General features: G+C 36.3%; 1 protein-coding gene across 2 annotated transcripts in view; it reads right to left on the bottom strand.

The window, feature by feature from the left end:
- Mdga2 (MAM domain containing glycosylphosphatidylinositol anchor 2) overlaps nt 1-24942 on the bottom strand; it is a 762902-nt gene that overhangs the window by 182088 nt on the left and 555872 nt on the right. For both annotated transcript variants that reach the window (XR_015004446.2, XM_048415642.3), the window contains exon 7: nt 20956-21285. Coding sequence is in view for 1 of the 2 variants with exons in the window: in XM_048415642.3 (XP_048271599.1) it covers nt 20956-21285 (330 nt within the window). In the remaining variant the exon portion in view is untranslated. The remainder of the gene's footprint in view (nt 1-20955; nt 21286-24942) is intronic.

Raw genomic sequence — 24942 nt, 5'->3', positions numbered from 1 at the left:
TCCTGGCAGGTGCTGAACTTTAAAAGGAATATGAAGATGAAAGGAATACTTTATTTTTACTTTATTTTTAAAATGCAGAACTTTCTACAGTTAACTAGCCAGACCCATATTATAAAGACGCCTGAAATAAATACACCATTAGTTAATTTACACTTGAAGTTTTAGGAAAATTAGTTTTTCTTAGATGTGTATATTTTAGACTAGAAATAATAATTGAAAGCATAATTGATATTAAAATTTAAAAAAAAAACAAGAAAATAAGATTTCAAAGGAATAATGGGTTCCTTGAAGGGACCTCTAGAGTAAATTTTCAGATGTAAATAATCAAAATGAGAGCTGGTAATTTAGTTCATGGAGAGCCCTTACCCAACATGCACAAAGCACTAAGCTATGTCTCTAGTATCATACACACAAAGGCAGTAATGAGATTTAATTAATGAAATCATGTGACTGTGTGCATGTATGTTTTCTCTTCAAAAACAATAGAAAATTTTATAAACAATGAAAATATCACTTTTTCAGTATTTATATTTTATTTACATCTAATTACATGCTCATGTTATGTTGGTGCGGGTGCCTGAGTAGATCATAAGAAAGCGATGGATCCTCCATAGCAGGAGTTACAAAGTTGTACTGAGAGGCAGAGTGGGTGCGGGGACAGAATTTTGATCATCTCTAAGACCAGTGTGTGCTCTGAGCTACCACCCATGTTTAAAAATTATGTCGTATATGATATGAGTCTTGTATCTGACTTAGACTATGAAGGGAACAACATCTTATTTCAAGTAACCGTTATTGATGAATTTAATCTTGCATTGATGTGGCTCAACGTTCAGACCCTACACTTTTTAGAAGATAGATATTCTACCATAGGGAGCTTTTCCATATTCATGCAATTTTACACTCAATCTTTTCATTGCTCCCGTATTCTGGAATATATATATTCCAGAATACGGAATTCTGGAATATATATATATATATATATATATATATATATATATATATATATAGAGAGAGAGAGAGAGAGAGAGAGATACTCAGTATTGGGGTTTTATGAATCACAGATGTTTAATATAGGACTGAATATTATGCCTTTACATTAATTATAAATTGGGTGTTAGTAATGACGTAGTATGTTTGGCTGTGGGGTAACAGAAAGAAGCTGCTGGTTAAGTACCACCATCTGCACATATACTATAAACCTACTTGGTCCTCTTCCATTCAAAATAGCACGTTCTACATAAGATATCAATATGTTATTGCTATAATACCTATTTGAAAATAACTATTCTATAGGATTGAAAAATTCTGATCGCCTCTCACTTTACAGCATTCACTAAAAAATCACTAAGATTATGAAATTTTGCTTTAATATACCAAAGTTATAAGAACACAGGATTAATGATCACTTGGGGGAGAGAGAGTCATACGTACATTCAACACAAATCAGAGCATTTCCTTGGAATTCAAAATAATTCCAATCTAAGTCCTGGCATTAATTTTTGAAATAATAACTTTGGCTCACTTTTAACATGATAAATACTTACATGCTGGAATATAGTAAGAAAGACTTTAATGCTATTTGGGGTGAACATATTCAGATAGGATCAATGTTCCCTCACTTACATATGGACTTGCTGATGATATATGCTTCCTGCTTGACACCGCATCTGGTTTCAAACAATTTCTGATGTAAACCTGGAAAATTACTGGCCATTCATTACTAAAGAAATAAATATTGCTACCAGATGCTTGCTGGTAACAGTTCTTCATTTGGACAAACAGAGGAGGAAAACAAGTCTAATTATATGATATACAGGACCTAGAACTTTCTGGTCACTGTTTTATTTACATATTTGTTCATTTGTTCATTCATTTATTGTTAAGAAAATGTATCACTGTAGCCGACTAGGCAGTTGAGACTGCCCTTGAACTCATTGTCCCTCTCTTTCTGGTTTCTAAATGGAATCACTTGCCTGCATCACCACTCCTTGCGTTGTTGTTATTGTTATTTAAAAATATTCAGAACTAGCCAGGCAGTGGTGGTGCATGCCTTTACTCTGGACACTTTGGAAGTAGAGGCAGGCAGATTGCTGTGACCTACAGAGTGAGCTGCGGGGACAGCCAGGGCTACACAGTGAAACTCTGTTATCTATCTATCTGTCTGTCTGTCCATCTATCTATCTATCTATCTACCTACCTATCTATCTATCTACCTATCTATCTAATATCTTTACATATTCATAACTTTCTTGAGATGCAGGTATTTGAAAGCATATTTCACTTCTGTACTGCCTTATGGATCATCATTAACTTTATAAACAGGTTACTAAAATTAAATTGACAAATATCGTTCTCCTAAAAAAATCCTTTATCATTTCTGAGTTGATTTTAAAAATATTATCATCTGAATGTGTATACTAACTACTAATAGCCCATTCTCTGAGATGGAATGTCTAAATCTTACTGATTCCAATCCATCTTATAAACTATGCATTAGTATGCATATCTTAATAAGTACATCTGTGAAAACTCCCTATTTGGTTAGGACAGGACTGGTCTGCATATCTAACCAACAAGGTTGCTCAGTTGTAACTTTCACTGCCATTCATAAATGAGTTCAAACCTACCATACCATGCAATGTTTCACCTCCATTTAAATGTTCTTCTCTATTCAAATTTTCCAATTCCTGTATTCTTTGTTCATCTTCTGGGTCTCTGAATTTTATTATTTCTAATTTGTTTTATTTATCACCAAGAAAATGTGTACATCCTATCAGGTGTATCTGAAATATTCTAACCAAATATTGTAACCAAAGTCTTCTATCTTTTCAGTAGCCCTCATGCCCAGTGACTTTTTAAGGTGCTTCAGAGGTATTTAGTAAAGTCCTGGTTGGCATATAGTCCTAAATCAAAGTTACTAGACAACCAAAGAAGGAAAACTACTACTGAATAATTATTATCTAATGATTAAAAATATTAAAACAGAGGATTTATAGCATATATATATATTATATTAATAGTAATATTACTACCCTCATTTGGTCACAAGAATGATACAATGAAGCAGAAATAATACACTGAAGTGTGGAAGAAAGCACTTGTTAGTGTTAAGTGATTTGCCTATTCTATGACTTTCCTCATCTAGCAGCCAATAAAAGGCTAGTCTGATCTACACAGGAGTGCTCGTGTGGTCCTCTCTTCCCAGACTTGCATCAGTTACAGTCCTGTTCACATATGAACAAGCAGTTATTTATAACATGTCTTCACACCAGATGGCATGCCCACTGTTCCTATCTGTGATAGGAATTAGAATAAATACATCCCTTGCCCTGCTCTGTAAATAAAACTTAGCCTTTTGTTTTTGCACTGGCACATACCTTTCAGCATCTCACCTTAATAAATTAGGAGATGCTAACCGTACAACGTTGATAGTGTTTTACAGATTTCAGGACAGAGCAGAAAGAAAGCAAATACACAGGAGGTTCAAATGCCCAGGGATCTACATCTGAAGTTCTAAGGAGAAGGTTAAAGGGCAATAATACACACACACACACACACACACACACACACACACACACACACACACACAATGCTTACTTTTGAAGAGTTAGGAAATCTTATTATAATAGTATTGTTAGGTGTTTGGAGCATATGGGGAGCAGCAGTATCCTGGAAGGAGCAATTCTGAAGGTTTGGTATTGGAGATGGAGGGCATGCAGTGCCATTCATTGGGAAAGCTGTTTTGGCAGGCATCTGATATGGCTGTTCCAACTTCCCTCTCCCAGCAGGTGTTGCTATGGCACAAGAATAGTCTCTGAGGGATTCCACAGAACACAAAGTGTAAGAACAAACCAGAAAATCATTCTCTGCATCACATTCAAATGTTTTCTGCTACATGAGCCAAAAGACTTGCTGCAAATAAACTCAGAGCCTGTGCCTTCCGCCTCAGAGAGGGCTAACGTCACTTTTGGCGCTGCTTGTTAGGTGTTCCAGTATCTTGAGCCATTTAGATCTTTGGATAATTTAATGATCTAACTTGTATTTTTGATGGAATATTTGTTGAGTTATTATATTGATCTCTATTATGAAAACTTCTTATTCACTTCTTTGTTCCTTCCTCAAATTCTTGCTCAGGTTTGCGCGTCTGCACTGAAATCCATGAAAATAATTGGTGGTTCCTGATTATGGATGATAAGACTCACAAGATAAATTTTATTTTTCTTAAAGTACACAAACAGGGACAATTTTTTGCGTTCTTTTTTATTGTTTTTATTGAGCTATACATTTTTCTCTACTCCCTTCCTCCCCTCTTTCATTCTACACTCTCCTGTGGCTCCTATGCTTCCAGTTTGCTCAGGAGTTCTTGTCTTTTTCTCCTTCCTATATAGATCTATGTAGGCCTCTTTTAAAGTCCTCTTTGTTGTATAGGTTCTCTGGATTGTGGACCCGGAAAAAGTTTTTAAAGCCACTTAGTAACTCAAATTATGTGAAAATTTAGCAACCACAAATTATGATTTAGAATGAAATTTTGAAAGAAAGAGCAGAAGCACGTGATGATTTCTATAAATAGAACCAGATTTTCACAGGAGCAACATAGCAGATGAGTCTGAAAATATTTAATTTAAGGGAATAAAAAGATTATTTCATAAAGAAACATTAAGCCATAGCATGTCTGGGAACTAGTCTGGTTCCCCAAACTATTGCTCTTATAGAAGCTTCATTAAATGTTTGGTATATTTGAGATTTTGTAAAATAACAGAAGATAAAAATAGAAAACTACAGCGATATGGAAAAACTCTAATGACTTTGACTATAAAATACTTTACTCTAAATAGAATGTAATACAAATTTAAGAGGATAGACAAGACACTCTTACAGGTAAAATGTAAGAAAGTGAAGTTTCAGCTGGGCATGTGGCACATGCCTTTAATCCCAGCACTTGGGTAGTAGAGGCACATAGTTTTCTGTAGGTTCATGGCCTGATCTACATAGGGAGCTCAGGTCAGTCAGGTGTTCACAGTAAGTAAAGAAAAAAAAGGTGTGTGTGTGTGTGTGTGTGTGTGTGTGTGTGTGTGTGTGCATGTGTGCCAAGTTCCTGTAACCACTATAGCCCATAACACATTTGCATTCTTGCTCATTTGTTCTTAAAAATGATGCCCATGATTTTTTCAAATGTGTGCGTGTGCGTGTGTGTGTGTGTGTGTGTGTGTGTGTGTGTCCCAGCATTTCCCCCTAGCCTGATAGAAAGTCCATGGAACTAAGAAGTTCAGGACATCATACAAAACTATGTAGCCTATGCTAGACTTACTACTTTAACGAGTACTTTAGTCCTTTCTGTAGGTGAATACATTCAAGAGTGTAGACAAGAGGCACATATTAGGCCACTCACCAACATCAAGAATTACACTGTATCATGGGAAATGATAAACATGGGGACTTTTTAGAAGCTGCAATTGTTCGTAATAATTTATTAACTAGAAAACTGTTTAAAATGAGCATGGAGGGCTTTTAGGAATTTTAATTATATTAGGTTAAAAATTTAGAAGACTGTGACAGATGGTTGAGTGATTAAGAGCACTTACTGCTCTTCCAGAAGAGAATCTAAGTCCATTTCCCAGAACCCATATCATGTGACTCAAAAACACATCCAACTTCAGCTCTTAGGGATTCAACACATACACTTCCAGTCCATGAGAACACCTGCATACATGTGAAATACACACTCACAGCACATTATATGTGTGTGTGTGCGTGCATGTGTGTATATATATATATATATATCCAAGTATAAAAATAAATCTTTTAAAGAAATTAAAAATTAAAAGCTGGATTAAAAGTTTGTCTTAGACAAAGAACCTCACCACATATAAAATGCATAATCTTAGCAATGGGAAGGAGGCATTTGCTTCCTCATTTTCAAATTAGATGGCTGAGAGGAACATTTAGTACAAATTTAAAGCTAATGTTGCACACTGCAGAGCAAAGTGCCCCTAAACAGACTTACAGAAAATGAGTCTTAGGTTGAGTGCCTAGCTTCAAGAGCTGGTAACTTGGGGAACATTATCTAGTCTGACCCTCTGTTTATATAGTGTGAACACAATAATACCTACTTTGCCCCCCGTTTTTTTTTTACTTATAGTGTGTTTTCTACATGTATATGCTGTATAAAGGAAAAGCACTAGATATAGTAACTACACAGTACATGTTAGTCATCTTCATATCACTGATATGTTTACCATACTATTACATATTATGCTTTATTGTTATATACATATTTCTATATTAAGGGTATAGACCATATTTTATTGAAACCAGATATCTCAACTATTAAGCACAGGTCCACATCCAACCACACAAATATGTACAGAAATAAAACATACAAACAGACACAGACACACAAATATACACACAAACACACACGGATACATCCACACATTTGCCATTTCCAGTAGATGAGAAGATACAAAACATTTCTATATGGCTGCTTTGAGGAAAATAGCATCTTGGGGAGGATACAAATGTACCCAGTGAGTATCTAGAGGCACATCTAAAGACGTCCTAAGGGAAGAAGCCTACATTTGTCTGCCATTATGGACAATAATTTGATTTCTATGTCTCGATAGTATCATAAATGGCAGGCTACATAGATATCCAGCTCGCGTTCTTTTTCTCTGAAGTAATGAGGTCCAGACATCCCTAAATAGATCCATTTCTCCCTTATGAGGATGACAAAATGTCAGTGCTGTCCATTTTCAGAAAGGTCAGGGTGTAGCCATGAAAACCACAGACTAGAAAGTGAACGGGGATTGTGTGATCGTGTTAATTATGGCACTGCTTTCCAATGGTGAAAGAACTCTGAATTTAAAGGAAGGCGGATGATTAATCATACACCAAATGTGTTTTGTAAAAGCCTGGTAAGAGATGCTTCAAAACAATCTAAAATTTATTTTATTTTCTGCAGCAACTGTTGCTCACACCACTAAACTCTTCAAAACAAAAGGGCTAGGAAAAAAATCAATTTACTTGTACAACGAAAAGGCCTTTTGTCTCTTTATAGAACCCACGTGACATTTTAGACCTCTTATAAATGATCACTGCGGACAATGCCTGTAGTTTACAAATTCCCTAATTGCAGCACTGATTGTGTCCCACCGGAGATGCCTGATTCTCTGGAAATAGATACGATTGCCATCTTAATAAACATTTTGACATGAAACGGAGCTGGCTCCTTTATGCCTTATCAAGAGTAAAATGAAAGGACTAGCGAACGCAATGTTCCCTCCTAAGATCACAGCCACATGTTCCTAAGAGCAAATGAGGTTTAATTAACAGATCTGCTGGCTGATGACTGGTCAATTAAAAGGAAATAGGAGGAGAGTTCGCATATAACACACGGAGTCCTCACTAAAAAATATTACATGGCAGCATGCTTGCATCTTACGATGCATTTGGCGTTTCTGAGAGGTGCAGCATGCAGGTCTAAAATTATGGACCCAATTTCAAAACCGCACTGAGGCGTATATAATGCCATCGATTGTGGCGACTCATTCTGATCTAATATTTGGGAGGTATGTTTTATGTTGTAGTTTATTTTCAAACAAGAAGATTTCTGTTAAAATGTTCACTGAAGAATATTGTTTACAAATCTTACTTAGAGAGAGTTGGTAAAAGTGTACTGCTAATGTAACTTTTACAGTCGTTTGTAAGTCATTCTAAGTGCATTTTGGAAAAAGACATTGGTCCACTTGCCATCTTATTATTTCTACCTTTAAACTCCCCATGTATTTCATAATATGCAAACTGTCTCTTTAAAAAGTTTCATGATACTCCTCTCATTTCACAAATTTTAATCTATTCATTGGTACTGAAGGATCTACAAAATTTTGGGAGTTCTGAAATATTGACGCTCATGGACTTGGGAGTAGCCTAGTCTTCTCAGATCTTCCTGTACTCTGAAAGCCTTTGTTATCCATCCTTGCAAGCATACAGTCCTGAATATGAACTGTCCCCAAATGGGTCTTCATAGTTAACCATATTACAAGACTTCTCAAATTTGTATACCCACCAGAATTACCTGCCCCACGGTAAATATCTGTACATCCAAATCTCTTTAAGTAAGCTCAATCCAGTGGTGTTTGTGTGACAAATGCAATTATGCCCATTGAATTGATCTGCATTCTCTCTTGTGTCACTATTGAGGAGCCCTGAGGAAAATTACACGTTTCCAAAGTTGTGGTTTCTAGATGTGAAATACTATCTTCAGGGTATGACATGGTTTTGCAAACATAATAATCTCAAAGCAACTGAGTACCTTGCACTGGGCCTGCACAAGACAATCATGGATGGGAAGGAGCTCACAAACCTTACCAGGATTTGGGCAATCATTGTCTTCATTGGAGTACCAAATGGAGAACACAGCTGATTCCTATAGACTATTTCAAACCCGTGCCCACTCAGACTGCTCAACTTCAATAAGAGGGTCACAAACCAAAGCAAAAGGGCATGACATACTTTGGGAGTGGTAAGTTGAATGTACCATATACATACATGAAATTGTCAATAAATGAATGTATTCAATAAAATGTAAGTGAAACCAAAATACCTGATAAAATGCTGTCCTGCATTCCAACTGTAGTGTTTAGCTTAGAATTTAGAATGTAATAAATACTTATTGAAAAATGTTTGTCTCTATTCATGTGATATCCATCTTTCAAAACCGTCAGTGTATTATTTAAGAAGGTTGAGATGTGTATTCACTCTTTATGCTGCCTGAGTAGCATTCCTAAATTTTAAAAGTCTAATATGATGCAAAAAAAACTTTAAAACTATCTTTTTAACATAGATAATGTAATCTCTATCAATGTACTTTAAGTTTTCCAGAAGTACTGCTGATATTTAAAATACAGCTGTATACACTCTTTAAATACAGGTGCACTTAAAAACCCAACCCTTAGGGCTAGTGAGATGGCTCAGTGGTACACTCATGATGGTTTAATATATGTCTATATGTCCGTTGCAGAAAATAAGTAAGGCCTCTCACTATGTGAATGGCATAAGAGACTGGCTTGCAGGCTCTACCTTCCTAATACTCCCCAGAGTGGCATTCTACCCTCATCTTTTTCTGGACCATCCTCAGCAGAAACATAAAACTTGTCCAACGGAAGTCACCCAGACAAGGCCTGTGTCGAAGGCACGCCAATCAGAATGGCCAGAGGTACGGAAGGAGAAGGAGGTGTTAAAGTGTGAGGTGAGCTCAATACTTCACTCAGTGTCTGAGATTTACAGCTCATCGTAGGAGATAGCTTTAGTGAGAACCAATTCTCGATACTTCTGAGCCCCATCTCACTCTCCATAAAGAAAAAAAAATAAGAAATTCAGTCTACACTGGATGTTCAAGACTATGTCAGCAATTGAGACAGTCGTTTTGCAGGAGTCAAAACACTAAGTCAGAACAATAGAGAACATTAGCATGCTCTCTGTCCAAGGACGTTGTGCAAATTTTGAGTCATTCCGTGTTTGTTTTTAATTACCTAAAAATAAATAATTGCAGGACATGGCAGAATCTCCCGTTAATCCCAGCACTTAGAGATTAAGCCAATCTCTTTAAATTTGAGGTCATCTTAATCTATCTAATGAGTTCCAGGGTAACCAGTAATACGTAAAACACTGGTGTAAAACAAATCAAAAATCTCCGCACCCAAACAGACAAACAAAACTAAAACATAAAGAAAGAATATAAACACTTTTATGAAACAAAAGCATGGAATCTGGATCCCACTTATATTTTTAAAATTTATTTTAAAATATTCAGAATATATGAAACCCCTGGTTATAATACCCAAATTCTACTTTAAGGGTTTTCTATATTTTCTATTCTGTTTTCCAAATTTTACTGTTATTTAACAACAAAAATAAATAATTCCATAATTAATTACTTCAGATAACCCAAATGTGTATGTTTGCACGAAAATGTGTTAGGGGTATTTTTGTATTAATTCTATTTCCATACTCAGTCTTGTAGCTCTGACTTCTGACTCTGTCAACTACAAAATGATACTTAACTCTCCAAGGGAGGACTGGGGAAATGGCTCAGTGGTCAAGAAAAGCCAAGAGCTTTTCTAGAAGACCCGGGATCAATGCCCAGCAATCACATCAGGGCTCACAACCATCATTAATTGTAGTTCCAGGGGAATCTAATGCCCTCTTCTGGTTTCTTCGGGAACTGCATGCATTTGGTGCATACATACATACAAGAAAAACACTCATACACATAAAATAAAAGAAATATAAAAAAAATTTTTTAAAAATCTCAGGAGACAGTTCAGTAGAGTGCTTGTACAGTGTGCATAAAGTCTTTGGCTAAATCTCCAGCATCAAGCAATCAAACAGATATATAAAGATATAAAAAAGTTCTGTTTCAGTTTTGCTGTTTGAAGCCAGGCATGGTAGTTCATGTGAGTAATTTCTGCACCTGGCAGACTGAGGCAGGACGAGTGCCAGGACTTCAAGGTCAGTTTAAACAGCGTGGTGAGTTCCACTCTAGAATGCACTACAGCATGAACTCTCATCTCAAACAACAAATTGTCTGTAGGCTGCAACTCTTCCACCTGCTGCCTGAATCCTGAGAGATTTTGCTCTTATACAGAGAACAACTAAGTTCAATCTTCGCACGATGGAGGCACTCACCAAAGGTTTTCCATTTCCCTCAGAGGGGCCTAGGGTTAGGACAGCAATGTCGTTTGTTTTTAAGCTGAATCACATTCATAGTTGTCTAATTAGCACAACAATACCACTCCTCAAACCTTATGTTCTCTTCTTAGGAAAAGCCAGGGGTGGTCCTGGTACTATAACGTTAAAATACCAAACCCTAATTTTTAATCCACTCTTCACAATAAATGAAGGGAAACATTTATTCCTTATCTGCTAATTAAGATAACTATCATAATTATTGTTAACCCAGGTAATTGATGGCGAGGATAACTTTATTTGCAAACTGTGGAACTAACTAATTTCTCAGTCTTTATTAGATTAATCTGCATTTTGCTATTTATAATCCAAGTGGTCCCTGTCTCCCCACTGATTGAATCAGACAAGGTGTTTGCCAATGCAAGCGTGAGGATTGGCGTTCTCATCCCTGGTGCCTACATGGAATCCTGCCAGAGGCAGCAGCCTGAAATACCAGTGCTAGGGAGGCACTGACAGTGATCCCTGGGGTAAACTAACTAGCTATATTATCTCGAACTGGCAACCTCTGGGTTAAAGGAGGGATACTACCTCAACAGGAAATAAGCAAAAAAAATAAAAAAGTAGACTGAAATCTAGAAAAAGGTGAGAACAATGCTGGGCCTTAACACACATGTGCACCCACACACATTTAAACACACATATACCCACATGCACACCACACACATCGTAAACAAAAATTAATCTAAAAAGAAAAAGATCAAGACTATAGAAAGCATAATTTAGGCATGATTACTTGTATCTGGTTAATTATTTTTTTGAAAATATGGGTTAAGCTATAACTTTTAAGGTAAAGACTTTGTTCTGCTATTTGGAAGATTTGAGTGTTTTCAGATAATTGCAGGGATTTCATGGACAAAAATTAAAGTATAAAAATGACTAAAGTTCACAGACAAATTCTATTTTGTTGCTTTTTTTATTTTTTGGGTTTTTTTAATTTTTTTTTTTTTTTCCGATACAGGGTCTCAATGTGTAACAGCACTGGCGCTGTCTTGGAACTCCCTTTGTAGATCGAACTCACAGAGATCCATCTGCCTCTGCCTCCCAAGTGCTGGGATTAAGGGTGTGCAGTTCTTAAATTCATATAGATTATCTCAAAAAGTAGGTGGTTCATATCAACATACTTTATGTCTCTCAACACAATTTACAATTAAAAATTTGTATAAAATTTCCTGTCACTCCTACAAGCGCCACTGAAAAGATAACTGGTACAACTGCCGTTTCATGTAAGATGTTCTACGATGTTACTTGTAGGCTATGCTGAACCAAACCATGAGGCATAAACACTTCCCTAACCCACCTCAAATACTATAATACAGTCAGAATTCCCTTTATCCATGGGATTTTCCTGAAGGACCTCTTCTGGGACCCTCACGAATGAGGTCTCTTAATCTTACTTTAAGCTATCCTTCCTTACAAGGATCCTCTCTACATTTCAAAGGGAGTGTCTCCTTCCCTTTAAGACCCTGTCACACTATTTTTAATGCAATGCTCACCCACCTTAAGTTCTGAATCACAGCACCTGCCTTTTTTAGAAAAAAATAAAAAACAAAAGCTAATTCCACAAGGGTGATGATGTATCCACTTCTTTGCAGAGTCAACTACTGTTGCTCCCTCATATTTAGTTGTCCCTTAACCCCTCCCAGAACACTTCCTCATAACACAAAAGTAGTGTCCATTGCTGAGGAAATAGAAGAAATATTTTCACTGTGCAATTTATTCATTATAAAATCCTTTTGAACATATTTGGTCTTTATGCTTTCCACCATTTCTCTTACAATTGTGTTTAGAATGAATTACCTCTGGTGCAGAGAACAAAGCCTTTAGCTTGGGTGGAGACCTCACAGTCTAATTGGTCAGTCAGTGCAGCCATGCGACCCAATAATCCACCATAGGAAACTGGGCTGTAAACCATGCTAGAAAGAGGCAATATTGCTATTTTTAAAATGAAATGCCGCAATGCTGCATTTCCTTCTTCCCCGAATCTCCACCCCTGGTGAAGTGCCTCTTCACTGGGTCTCCCTCTCCAACATGCGACCAGGAGTCAGTTATGCGTCTAACTTCCAGACAGCTGCCACAGCCCAGTCCTTGTTTCCCTTCCTTCTACTCTAGACAGCTGTGATTTACAGCTTGCCCGTCCTTCAGGTTTTTCTTTTACTCTATAAAAACTGTGTTTGAACCCTTGTCCATTCTTAAGTTATTTTATTAATAAGACTAAGAACCCTAATGGGACTTTGATTTGCTCATTATCAACTGTTGCTTTTCAACCTCTGAATGGTCATCCAATGATTAGGCCCCTAAAGCATCTGCCATACCCCTCCCTCCCTCTTTCCCTGCTTTCCTTTCTCTCTTTTTTCATTTTTGACAATTTTGTAAATATGTGTTAATAAGGTCTAATGATACATTTGTCCTTTAAGACCAGTGCCTCGTTCCTGTTCCAGCTCAGTGGCCAACTATCCTTCAGGATTTCTGCTGGTCAGGGTCAGGCATTGTCTTGTGCATTTTCATAAACTTTGGTAACAAATTAAAGCAAATGTCATGCTTTGTCAGTTATTAAAGGTATTCAATGTAAACACACTGGAATATTATTAATCAGATTCTATGGAATTTTATTTCTTTTCATTGCCGCTTTTCTATCATAACTATTTAGCAAATACTTTTACTGATTGTGCACTGTATTCATTAATTATTTCTACAATTGTGACACACGTATTAGTTCTTGGTATGTCACTTGCCCCTTCCTATCACTTTTGCTTTCAGCTAGCCTTGTTCCTCAACATTTGATTTCCAGGGCACATACACTGCGCTCAGTATTGTGGGAGATTTTTTGTCTTGAATCAGAACAGTCCAAAACTGTAGTGTGTTTTCAGCTAAAGTATTTTTTCCTGCCATGCCTGACGTTTATTTTGTGTTGTTTAGCAATGTCTTTTAAATCATTCAGTACATGTTAATAGGGCACTTAATAAACCTTTAGAAGGTGTTTTTATCCTAAAATCTTCAAAACTTTCTTGACCATTTGAAAGTCGAATGAAAAAAACAGAAGAAATGAAACAATGTCTCCAGGAGCTACGGGTCTCCACCAGATCTATAATAAGAATGATTAATTAGAATATTCTATGTGGGAAAACTGGCAGGAAACTAAAATATTAAGAAAAATTTGCAACTTTTATTTACCATTTTAGCCAACTATATTAGCAGTTCAAACCCAGAACGCAGGTAAACATCATCTAGCTCTCTCTCTTACTTTTGATTGTTTCTGTACTCCACACTAAACTATACAGGACTAATCCAAGTCAGCAGAACTCTGATAAATGTTTAATAATTCTTGGAAGCATATTAAATTTTTAATACAGAGCTTTCAGATTTTAAATAAAACACATTTATGGAACAAAATCTTTTCCTCAAATAGAGAACGCTAACAGTATGACATTCTTCTTGGTAAGACTTATGTAGCTCAATATGAATTATATAACGATCATCTGTAACACTGATTGACATGCATACTGTTTTTTCCAAAGGACTGATGAAAATGATGCATCGTTGTGTGTACCCTGAGTTGAAAATTTCTTTAGCCTGTGCACATACTTAAGGATATGTAGAGACTCAGTAAGAGCAGTGTTGTAGTCCAGTGGCTCCCTGAGAAATTCACTGAACACAGTGGCCTCTTAAAACTCTACCACTAGTAGGTAGAGTTGAGCTCAGGCTGCTCTTCAGGTCTTCCCTCTCAATCATGCCTCTCTCCACCCTGGAGAAGAGGACAGTCTGTAAAAGGAAGACAGGAAAGGCCACAGAAGAAGCACTACTGTTTGCAGGAGAAAATCACCCCACTGTTACCATGGTCAAACGTTATCCTTCACCTTGGCCTATACCAAGGAATGGTGTAACAAACTAATAGGAATTAAAATGCTCAAAGGACGCACTTGGTGCTTTCTTCCTTGGTTACCACAAAATCGAGGGAATGAACCCAAAGAATTAGTATTTTATCAGGAAACTCCTGCTGGGAGAGGGAACAGCTAGAACCTTCAGGGCATTCAGAGGAGGAAAATGCCTCCTAGACAAAGATTTACATCTTGACAGATGGTCTTACAGGAGAAACATGGAGTGGAGACAATGTGGAAGACCGCCTCATTGAGCAGTATGCTTTCCCTTTAAACCCATAATTCTGTCAGGACTCTCACTGGACGTCTTTGTGTCCTTCTTCACAGTGTGGCCATATTGAATCTTCCCTTTCTGATTTTTTTACTATTAATTTGGCTCCTTTAATTGGTTAATTAAGGGTGAGTGAGTGAACTCTATTTGCTAAGATCACAGGTGGTGACTTAAGTCCAGCAACACTACCTGAAAATAAATATAAGAGTCAATCTTCATGAGTTAAAGACTGAGTTTAACTTGCAGGAAAGCCGTCCTGCCTAAGGCTTGTGTGGAAGTGGCAAGTCAGCCATCCAAAAAAGATTACCTGGCCTCAAAAGTGTTAATATTTTTATTTCACTTTTAGAAATGCTATAGCTAATTATTTTTGCATTATGTCTCTTAAGCCATTTGTGTGTGTGTGTGTGTGTGTGTGTGTGTGCGTGTGTGTGTGCCTGTGCATTACATCTCTCTGTTCTTATGTACTCACCTGACAGAGGGATGGAAGAGTTATAAACAACATAACATCAGCAGCAGGAAAGCAATTCCATGTCACGGATAAAGCCTGAGGACTTGAGCAGTCACAAAATAACCTCAGGAATATTTGCAGCATACAAAGTTCTATAGTTTGGACCACTCTAGAAGACATCAGTTAGCTTAGCAAGTTGGTCAGTAAAACGTGCATTTGAAGGAAATCCAGGGGAAGTCTGAGGTTTTGCATCAATCTTTACAAAGGATGTGATGGTGTAGGCGGCCCTTCTGTATTTGTGTTGCTTTCATTGGTTATTAAAGAAACTGCCTTGGCCTAGTTGATAGGGCAGAACTCAGGAAGGCAGAGAAGACAGAACAGAATTCAGGAAGGAAGAAAGCAGAGACAGGCAGATGCCATGAATCTCCAGCCTGAGAAGGATGTAGGTTAGAATCTTGCCAGTAAGCCACAGTCACGTGGTGATACACAGATTTAATAGAATAGGTTAATCAAGATGTGAGAGTTAGCCAATAAGAGGCTAGATCTAATGGGCCAGGCAGTAATTTAATTAATACAATTTCTGTGTGGTTATTTCGGGGATAAGCTAGCCGGGTGGCGGGATGCAGGCTGTTCCTCCTCTTACAACAGATGTGATGGCATTTTCATAGGTAAATAGTAGTTCAACTTAATTTTTTTTTTAGCAAGTCCATATAGCCCATCTGTTTAGTTCTGTCCTGTTAATGAATACGATTCCAATATTATACATTAGAGGTCAGCATACCATGACCTCTGGGCACATATCCTTGTTTCCTCTTTTGAAAAAGAAAGTTTTAGTGCAGCTCTGCTTGTTTCTTCACTAAGGTAGCTTAGCTGTGATAATCAGTAGAATATTCAGCCGAGTAGAAGAGCTGTATCTGAACCACATGCACAGCTAGAGACTCGGACAACTCCTACCCAGCTCTTCACCAGCCCTTGCTCTGGCATCAGTCCAAGGTCCATAGATTTTATGTTTGGGGATTAAGAAGGTAAATTATTTTTTTCTCTGTCTACTAACTTCAGTATGAATTTATAAATCTTAACTGCAGGTGTTTTCTTCTGACCAAAGCATTATTTTTCATGTTGATGTAAGAGTTCAAATTTTTTAGCAGAAGAGCTCCACCCCTCACTACAGTCATTCTGGACGAATACACTTTTAATCAGCAAAATTCCCTAGGTCGCTTCCTTTCCTTTTGAAAGAGGGAAAACAAAGCAAAAACAAAAACAAAGAAAGAAATCCAATGAAATGGGCTTAATGAGCTTTTCCTTTGCTCTCATGTTTGCTTCTGATTCTCATTCACTGTGCACCATAGCCCCAAGCTAACAGACACTATCACCGTACCTGTGCAGACATTTGCTCTCTTCCAGAGTAACTAGATGGCCAGCAGCAAGCTGAAATTGTGAAGTCATTTCCAGGTGGTTATCATTGGGCTTGTGCACTTATGTCTCTGTATCTTGATTAACCCACACAATCTTGTTCCTTTTTCTGCCACATAAAATTCCCTTGTACTCTTACTAAGAGAAGAACACAAGCCTGCAATCCCGTGCTGAGTCTTCTTCTGTATTTATTCACCAGATGTCTCACCATGAGTTCCAAAGGAAACCAATTTTCCTTTAACTTTCAAGGCCTGATATACATATCTCTGAATTTACTATAAACACACGCTTGTTGAGTCATGTGAAGGAATGTGTGCACGCTCATGAGCACCAGAGCCTTCACAATGAAGTGAGGGGTCGAAGCAGTGGAATGTTTTAAAGAAAAACCTAGGAAAACTAAAATTCTACTCTGCCAACTATGCTCACAGAAAGGAAGAACAGCTCTTTGATGATATTCTAAGAATTTGATTTGAGCTGCTGATACTTTAGGCTTCAATTTGCATGCATTTTCTTTAGGAGGCACATGAAGAATCTATAGCTCACAAAACAGAATAGTGACATTTAGAATTCGATATATTTAAATCTGCAGTGGAAACATTTACAGCGGTGCACAGAAAATACCTTAAGTTAGCTGAAGTCTAGCCTAAAATACAGTTTCAACATTGAAATATTAAGACTAGAATGAGCAATTGTGATTTTATCAGATCAATGCCAATGCTATAAACATTACATAAATAGCAGCTTTACCATTTCTGAGACTTTCCCACCTTCTGTTTGCTTCTTCTGCTTCTTTTAAGATTCAAATTTAATCTAAACTCTGTCTGAGACTGTCCTGTGTCTACACTGAAGGAGCACTCAGGGCATCTAAAGAAATCTGGTCAAAGTTCAACTACAGTACCTGCCTACTGCAGACTATGTCAGGCTTCTGGGTACTCTTCATTGCATGACCTAAGAGCAATGTCTGTCTGAATCATCTTCATATGGTACACAGCCCAACACGGAAAGAATTTAGGAACGGAATTGGAAATACATAGCTATTTAAATTGAGAAAACAGCAAATGGTTACAACAAGGATAATGTGCAAACTTACAGAACTCTCTGTGTGTTTGTTAACACTGAAATAATTGGAAAATAATATATAATTAATGTCATGTACATTGTAGCCTTTAGTATCCTATAAATGCATGAATAACCCTGAAATAGACATAGCCTCTCCAAAGTTTTAATATCACTAAATATAACTCATTTTTCGACATCATTGTCTTTTAAAACCATTAATAATCTGCAAAGTAGAGGTTGCCTTCAGGGTTATTTCCCACTTCAATCAGTCTTAAGTGTCGTCTACTACACATGCTGATATGAATGGGTCTGTGATTAAAGACAGATTTCTGTGCTGTTGCAGAAATGTCTCAGGGCAACAAATCCTCATCTTATTAAGCATCATGTACACACCTCTTAAAACAGTGTAACAACTGACAATTAATGGTAAACTCTTGTGTAATATCAGGCTCAGAAAGTTTAGAATGAATTTAAAAATGTAACCCAAAATGATGTAAATCTAACGTAAAAATGCTTAACTATAATAAAACCACTGACCACTTGACCATTGTTAAACTTTCTCAAATTGTGATAGTTAAGAAACCCCCAAATTGAGAAGGCATGTAGATATTTTTGATTGTCTTTTTGTAGTACAGGCTTTTAATAATGGAGCCACATGTTCTGTTATTTATATCATTAACAATTGATCCATTTTCTTTGATTTACTCACTCAACCAATTCATATAAATTTCTCTATTCTCAGGGTTGTTAAATTGACAAAGTCTGAGACTTTCTTATGTGATACAGCTTGTACAACCTCCTTAGTCAAACTCTGGCTTATAACATATCTGTTTTCATATTCAAGTGCCATTTTGAGTGTAGAATTCTATGATGTGGAGATAATGTTTTTAATGGTATGAGTAAAATCCCAAAATCTCATCTATGAAAACTGTATAATCTACCCTGGTATATCATTGAACTCTAGGTAATGTGAAAAACAAGCCTGTTTCAGCACAAAGAAAAACAAGGGCAACAGTGTTTGTACTACCGAGGTAGAATAAGAAAAGACAGTAACAGTAGAGTGTTAGATTCAGAAATTAGATTATAGTTGCGTTAAATAACTATCTATTGAGTTCTGACTATGTACCATGTATTTTTCCTAATGCTGAGATTGCACTGAATAGGAGAGACAAAATCTAGTCTTCACAGAGTTCCTCTTAGAAGGCATCAGATCTGTGTGTGGCAGGAAAGAAAAGGCATAGAGTGTGTTTCTAAAAATCATAACACTGCTTCTTATTTTTAGTATTGTGGTCTTTAGAAACCAAACAAAGAGTGAAGATAATTTATTGCAAATATTCTAATATCTATTAGGTTCTTCAGGAACAAAAACCTGTTTGGCGGCCAACTTGAATTTTTCTTTTAGAATCTCTGGGGATTTCATAAGTTAAGGTTGAACATTTCTACTTTTTCATTCACAATATTTAAGATTCAAACAACCAGATGTAAACATAGTATTTAAGTGAATATAAGAACATATTCTAGTAATAATTTTACAAATCTCATTTTTTCTGTGATCTATTTTGTTTAATTGAACAGCCAATGAATCGTGTTCCTCAAATGATTCTGTTAAATAAAAGTTGTGATTCCTCTCTCTCTCTCTCTCTCTCTCTCTCTCTCTCTCTCTCTCTGTCTCTCTCTCTTTGTATGTGTGTGTGTGTATGTGTGTGTGTGTGTGTGTGTGTATGTGTGTGTGTGTGCTGATGAGTTCTCAAACAAAAGATGAGTGAACAAAACAGGAGAAACAAATAAAGTAGAGTAACGTAGATGGGTAAAAAATTCTGGAGAGTTATCCTTCGAAATTAAAGGCAAATGGCCTTGGAAATTTTCTTACTTTTACAGGGAAATCGTCCATGGATGTCACTTAGTACAACGATGCCTACCATACTGATGTAGGCCATTCGTGGATATCTGTTGATTGAATAAATATGTGCCAACAGTTTTCCATTGAAATCATAAATAAATCTATCTGATCACGCTAGTTCAAATATTTACAGATGAGGTAGATATAAAGAGGCTTTGCCTAAGCTAGGATAGGAACCATATCCAAATACAATTACTTTTACCATTCTAACTTCCTTTCACATAGATTATGTGTCAGATAAGGACTGGATATACTTTAGAACAAAGAATTACAAAACACAAGAGAACATTTTCAGCCTTTCATACAGACTTTACGTAGTAAAACCAATCCGGCGTGAACTTCCATGGGAACCAAGAGAAGGCACACAGTTGCATGCAAACCAAACATGTCTAAGAGTCGAAATGCTGCCCAACTGGAAAGGAGAAGCCAGCTGTTCAGTGCCTGCAAACATGGAGCTTTTCTCCTGTAACGAATCTCTATGACTTCAATTTATAGTTCCCTCCCATCACTGTGTAAGAATCTTCAGTTAAAACAATCTGGTAACAGATTGGAAAAGTACACACAGGTCTTGAAAACACCCTGGGAGTTAACCTGGCCCATCCTCTCCTAAAAACCCTGGACTTTCCCTCATCTAGACAGAACATTTTAAAAGGATAACGCACTCTCATTTTTAACTTGGAAAAAATTCCCCTCCAATAGATCTTTGTATTTGGCTATTTTCATTGTGAGGGCATACATAGTACCATGGTATTCTATAAGAAGTTCTGCCTGAAAACAGTTGTAAAAAAAGGTTTCCTCTAGTAGAAAACACATTTCTTATGTAATTTTTTTAATTTAAACACTCTTAAATTACTTCTCAAGGTTCATGCCTTAGATACAAGTAGTTTCATTATATTTTAAATTTAGAAAAATGCTTCAGCCTTAGTGCTGGTTAAACTTTCCTAATATGATTTTTAGTGCTACAGGGACTGTGGTTAATGTAAAAAAGCTGGGACAATTTTACTTAAAGCTTGGGAAAACTTTACTTTACACTGCTACTGATTTTATTTACAGTTTTTATAAAATCCCATTTAAATTGAAATAAAAATAAAAGAAGCAACATCTCAATTCAAATATTTACTAGATATTTAGGATGGTAAGATTTATATTTTATTTAAAAAGAAATGATTTCTTAGCTTCAATGATTTCACCCAACTCAAGTCATTTTAAAAGCATTTGGCACCATGAGCGAGCCTCTTACCTGTACTGCTGGAAATATTAACGTCAATACTGATATCAGATATTCCTCCTCCCTTCAGAGAGGCCACGCATGTGTAAGTCCCAAAGTCCGTGAATTTTAAATCAATGATATCCAAATTTGTTGTTCCGGGGGATACATCCGGGTCAGTCTGTGTAATAACCATCCGCTCAGAACTTCTTAATGGACGACCATTTTTAAACCAACTAAATGTTAACTCCTCAGAAGGAACAGCTTCTACTTGACAAGATATTTTCACCTCACGCCCAATCTGGATGTTGTCATCTTTGTGATAAGGATCAGGAGTGATCCAAAATCGTCCTTTTTTTAAGGCTAAAACATAAAAATTCCACAAGGAGTTAGTGTTACCTTCATGATTGTGGGGATTCCGTCACTCTAGGTAATCGTGTCTGGGCTGAAATAATAAAGCAAAGTAAAATAGGATGAGCATGTGCTTCTTTGCTAGTTTTTCATTATTTACACTATACATCTTAATCGTTAATTCAGAAAAAAAACTAAATGAGAACCTATTTGAAGATCCTCAACATCAACTTTTATACATAAGATAAGGCTTGACAGTAATAGAAAAGATACTCTTTGAATTCTACTCACAATTGTTGCTCCAGTTAGGTCTTTGTTGCTGGGGAGTGAAACACTGACCAAAATCTACTTGGGGAAAGGATGGTTCTATTTCTTGTTTAAACTTACAAGCCATTATTGAGGGAAGCAAGAACCCAGAACAGGGACTCAGGCTAAGACCATGGAAAACAGAATTGCTTGCTAGCTTGCTTGCTCCCTTTGACTTCCTTAGCAACTCTTCTTATGCAATCCAGGCTTACCTGCCCCGGCATAACAACACACACAGTGGCCTGAGCCTCCTACATCAAGCAGCATTTAAGAAAATGTCCCACAGACATGTCCACAAGCCAATTCAATGTAGGCAACACTTCAGCTGATGTTTCCTTTTCCTAGGTGGACCACAATGGCAATATCAGCTAAGTATGACTACTGTATTTAACTATGCTGTACTATGACTAAATATTTTTACCATAGGAGAGACAGGTGAATCTCTGTGTGCTCAAGGCCAATCTAGTCTATAAGAGCTATTTCCAGGAAGACTCCAATGCTACAGAAAAATGCTGTCTCAACAAATAAAAAAAAAATTAAATGAATCATGGAAATGGAAAGTTTACCTAAATCATAGGGCATTAATGTTTATAAAATAATATGGATCATCTAACCTAATACCTTTTTTATACTATGCTTTCACAACTCCATAATTTCCCAAGCTATATATATGCTGTACAAATTTTATATTAAGAAAACTTCCTCTGAGATTATAGCTACATTCTGATCAAAGCTGGTTTAGTAAGACTTGAGTTCATTTATTCTTACTAATCATTTCTAGATATGTGTAAAATGTGAACTGGTGGTGGGGGAGCTTCATCTGCAAAACATTCTCCTAACCCCACAGTATGTAGATGGTTCAGTTAAAACAAGGTTGACTCTTTCTTGGAAAAGACTAAGAGAACCCCTTGCATATGACCCAGAATGCATGCCATGCTTTGTCCTCACAACAGAACATTCTGGGTCCAGGGTCAGTGATAGCAATAATTGGATTCTGCCTTAATGGTGGACTGAATGTAGCTGGGGTGGGAGGGATGGCTTCCTAGGGGTCTGAACTTGGCTTGAAAATGTAGAACGAAAAGGGAATGAATTATTTTTGTTACAGCTGCTTCTCATATGGACATACTATTTGTTTTCTGTTATTGTCTGTGTTTTCTTTCAGCTTGATATTGGCCACCCTGCATATGAAATACAATTTATACAGAGCAGTTGTATCAGAATAAAATATGGGACACCCACTTTTAACCTCAAAGCTACAAGCTCAGAGATACTATCAGAAGTCAAGTGTCTGCAGTGGACCTGCAGACATAAGAAGCTATGCAATAATGTTTGCATGACTTCCTTGAACCTAACACAAGTTCCCTCAGTTACTCCTGGAAAATCAAGGACAGCACATGCGCACAGAACGAACAAGAGATGAGTAAGTTTTTAATCTGAAAAAGCAAGCCATATAAGTTCCTTTTTGTTCATCTTAAGAGTTTTCTCTTTTATGCATTGTGTCTCTGGAGAAGGAGAAAACCATGAAAAACAGTGTTTCCCTTCCTCTTTGTATTCAGTACATTGTTGTATGGTCCTTCTCCATGACTAGACACTCAATTCATTTGAGATGAACAACACAGAAATCACCAGGACCTTATGGGAATGTAAGATGTCATCATTTCCAATAATTCATAATTACAATATTTTCAGCACATTCTTATGAAGCATAAATCTAGGGAAACTAGGCAATATACATATGAAAAGCTTTACAGGCTTCAGGAAATCTGAATTACACAAAAAAACTTCACAAATTAGTGTTTATTAAAATGTAGCTTTGATGATAATGAAAAATCAGATGACAAATAATTACAGCACATTTAATATTGTTGTTTATTGAATTTTTCATAATAACATGCAAATTCTTGAATCTCACTTCTGTGGAACCCTATCTTTATAAGTAGGTTACTGTAGGACAAACCAATGATACATTGAGGTGATCTACTACTTAGAATAATGTGCACTGAGGCTGCATCCACTTTCTCAAGAAGGGAAATGTAATTTAAAACATGGTCACACGTTGCTAGTATATTAGGTACAAGATACTGTGTACATATAATTCAAATGTAGTAATAGTTCTACTCATAATCCAGTTTAGGGTGTCAGAGAATAGCTCTTCTTTAAAAACATTAAAAATACCAAGAATGTTTTTATTTTTAGTATAACATCTAAATCTGTTTTATTTCTAAATATTACTTCACCTTAAAAGTAAATACAAATTTTAAATGGAATATTACTGAAACCAAAATTGTGAAGCAATAAATTATATGTATCAACTTAATAAATAATTTTAAACTAATATGAGGGTACATTTGAATACCATTAAGAGCAATTTTATTTATAAAGTGGTATATTGATTGACATATACAAACAGATGCAAAACCTACTTAGGTGTTCATGTGATTGGGATCCACGTAACACACAGTACTATTGTGCAGTTCAGTGATTTGCTTGGAAATGAATTAAAACTATTATTGACACCAGAGTCACTTTACATTACTCAGCCAAATTCAATTGAAAGTGCTAAACTCGAAATAAAAAAATCCCTGATAAAACATGTGAAATCAATATTCACATTATATGCTACAGACTGTTTAACTCATGGAAAAGTTATCTGCAAAAGACTAAGTAAAAAGATTAAAGATTATATAGCTACAATAAGATTAAATGTCATACATAATTGCAGTATTTTATAACAATGCAATCAAACATATTTTAATAAGCTACTAAAACAATAAATTTAATGCAAAAGATATTTGATCTCTGTATAAAATCATTCAACGAGTTAGCCAAAGCCAATCAACGAAAGGCTACAAAAATCAAAAGAAAAAAGGTCAAGTTGGTCTGTTTAATTCAAATCAAGGTAAAGAATATCAGAATAAGAGTTTGAATCACTCACCTGTATGGCAATCATTTTATGTTTCTTTATGACTTTCCTGTATCTAAACAAGTAATTATGGAAACAGAGGAGAAATAGTCTAAACAAAATAAACTACAATTGTGTGGACATGAAGTATGCTTTTCTACACTAACGGGAGATTAAAATTTATTCGATTTTCTAACCCATTTTGTTCAGACAGCTAAGAGACTAGCTCTGTAAAGTAGCACGTGTAAATAGCAACTTGTAACTCTCTTTTAGCTTCTGTGAGGGCCTAGATGGGTTATCTAAATTTTATGGGCCAAGTGTGTCCTTCATAAAAATAGAAGGTATAAAAATAGTACTAGTCTTTCTCAGAGACCCACTGTGAGAAATAGCTTATTAGCGATTATGTTTGAGCTTTGAAAATATAAAGTGCTTAATTTAGTTAATAAACTGTGCAGCAGGTC

Source organism: Myodes glareolus, chromosome 11, assembly GCF_982192425.1.
Source record: "Myodes glareolus chromosome 11, mMyoGla1.1, whole genome shotgun sequence".
NCBI classification, from domain to species: domain Eukaryota; kingdom Metazoa; phylum Chordata; class Mammalia; order Rodentia; family Cricetidae; genus Myodes; species Myodes glareolus.
This window is presented reverse-complemented; position numbering and strand designations above follow the sequence as displayed.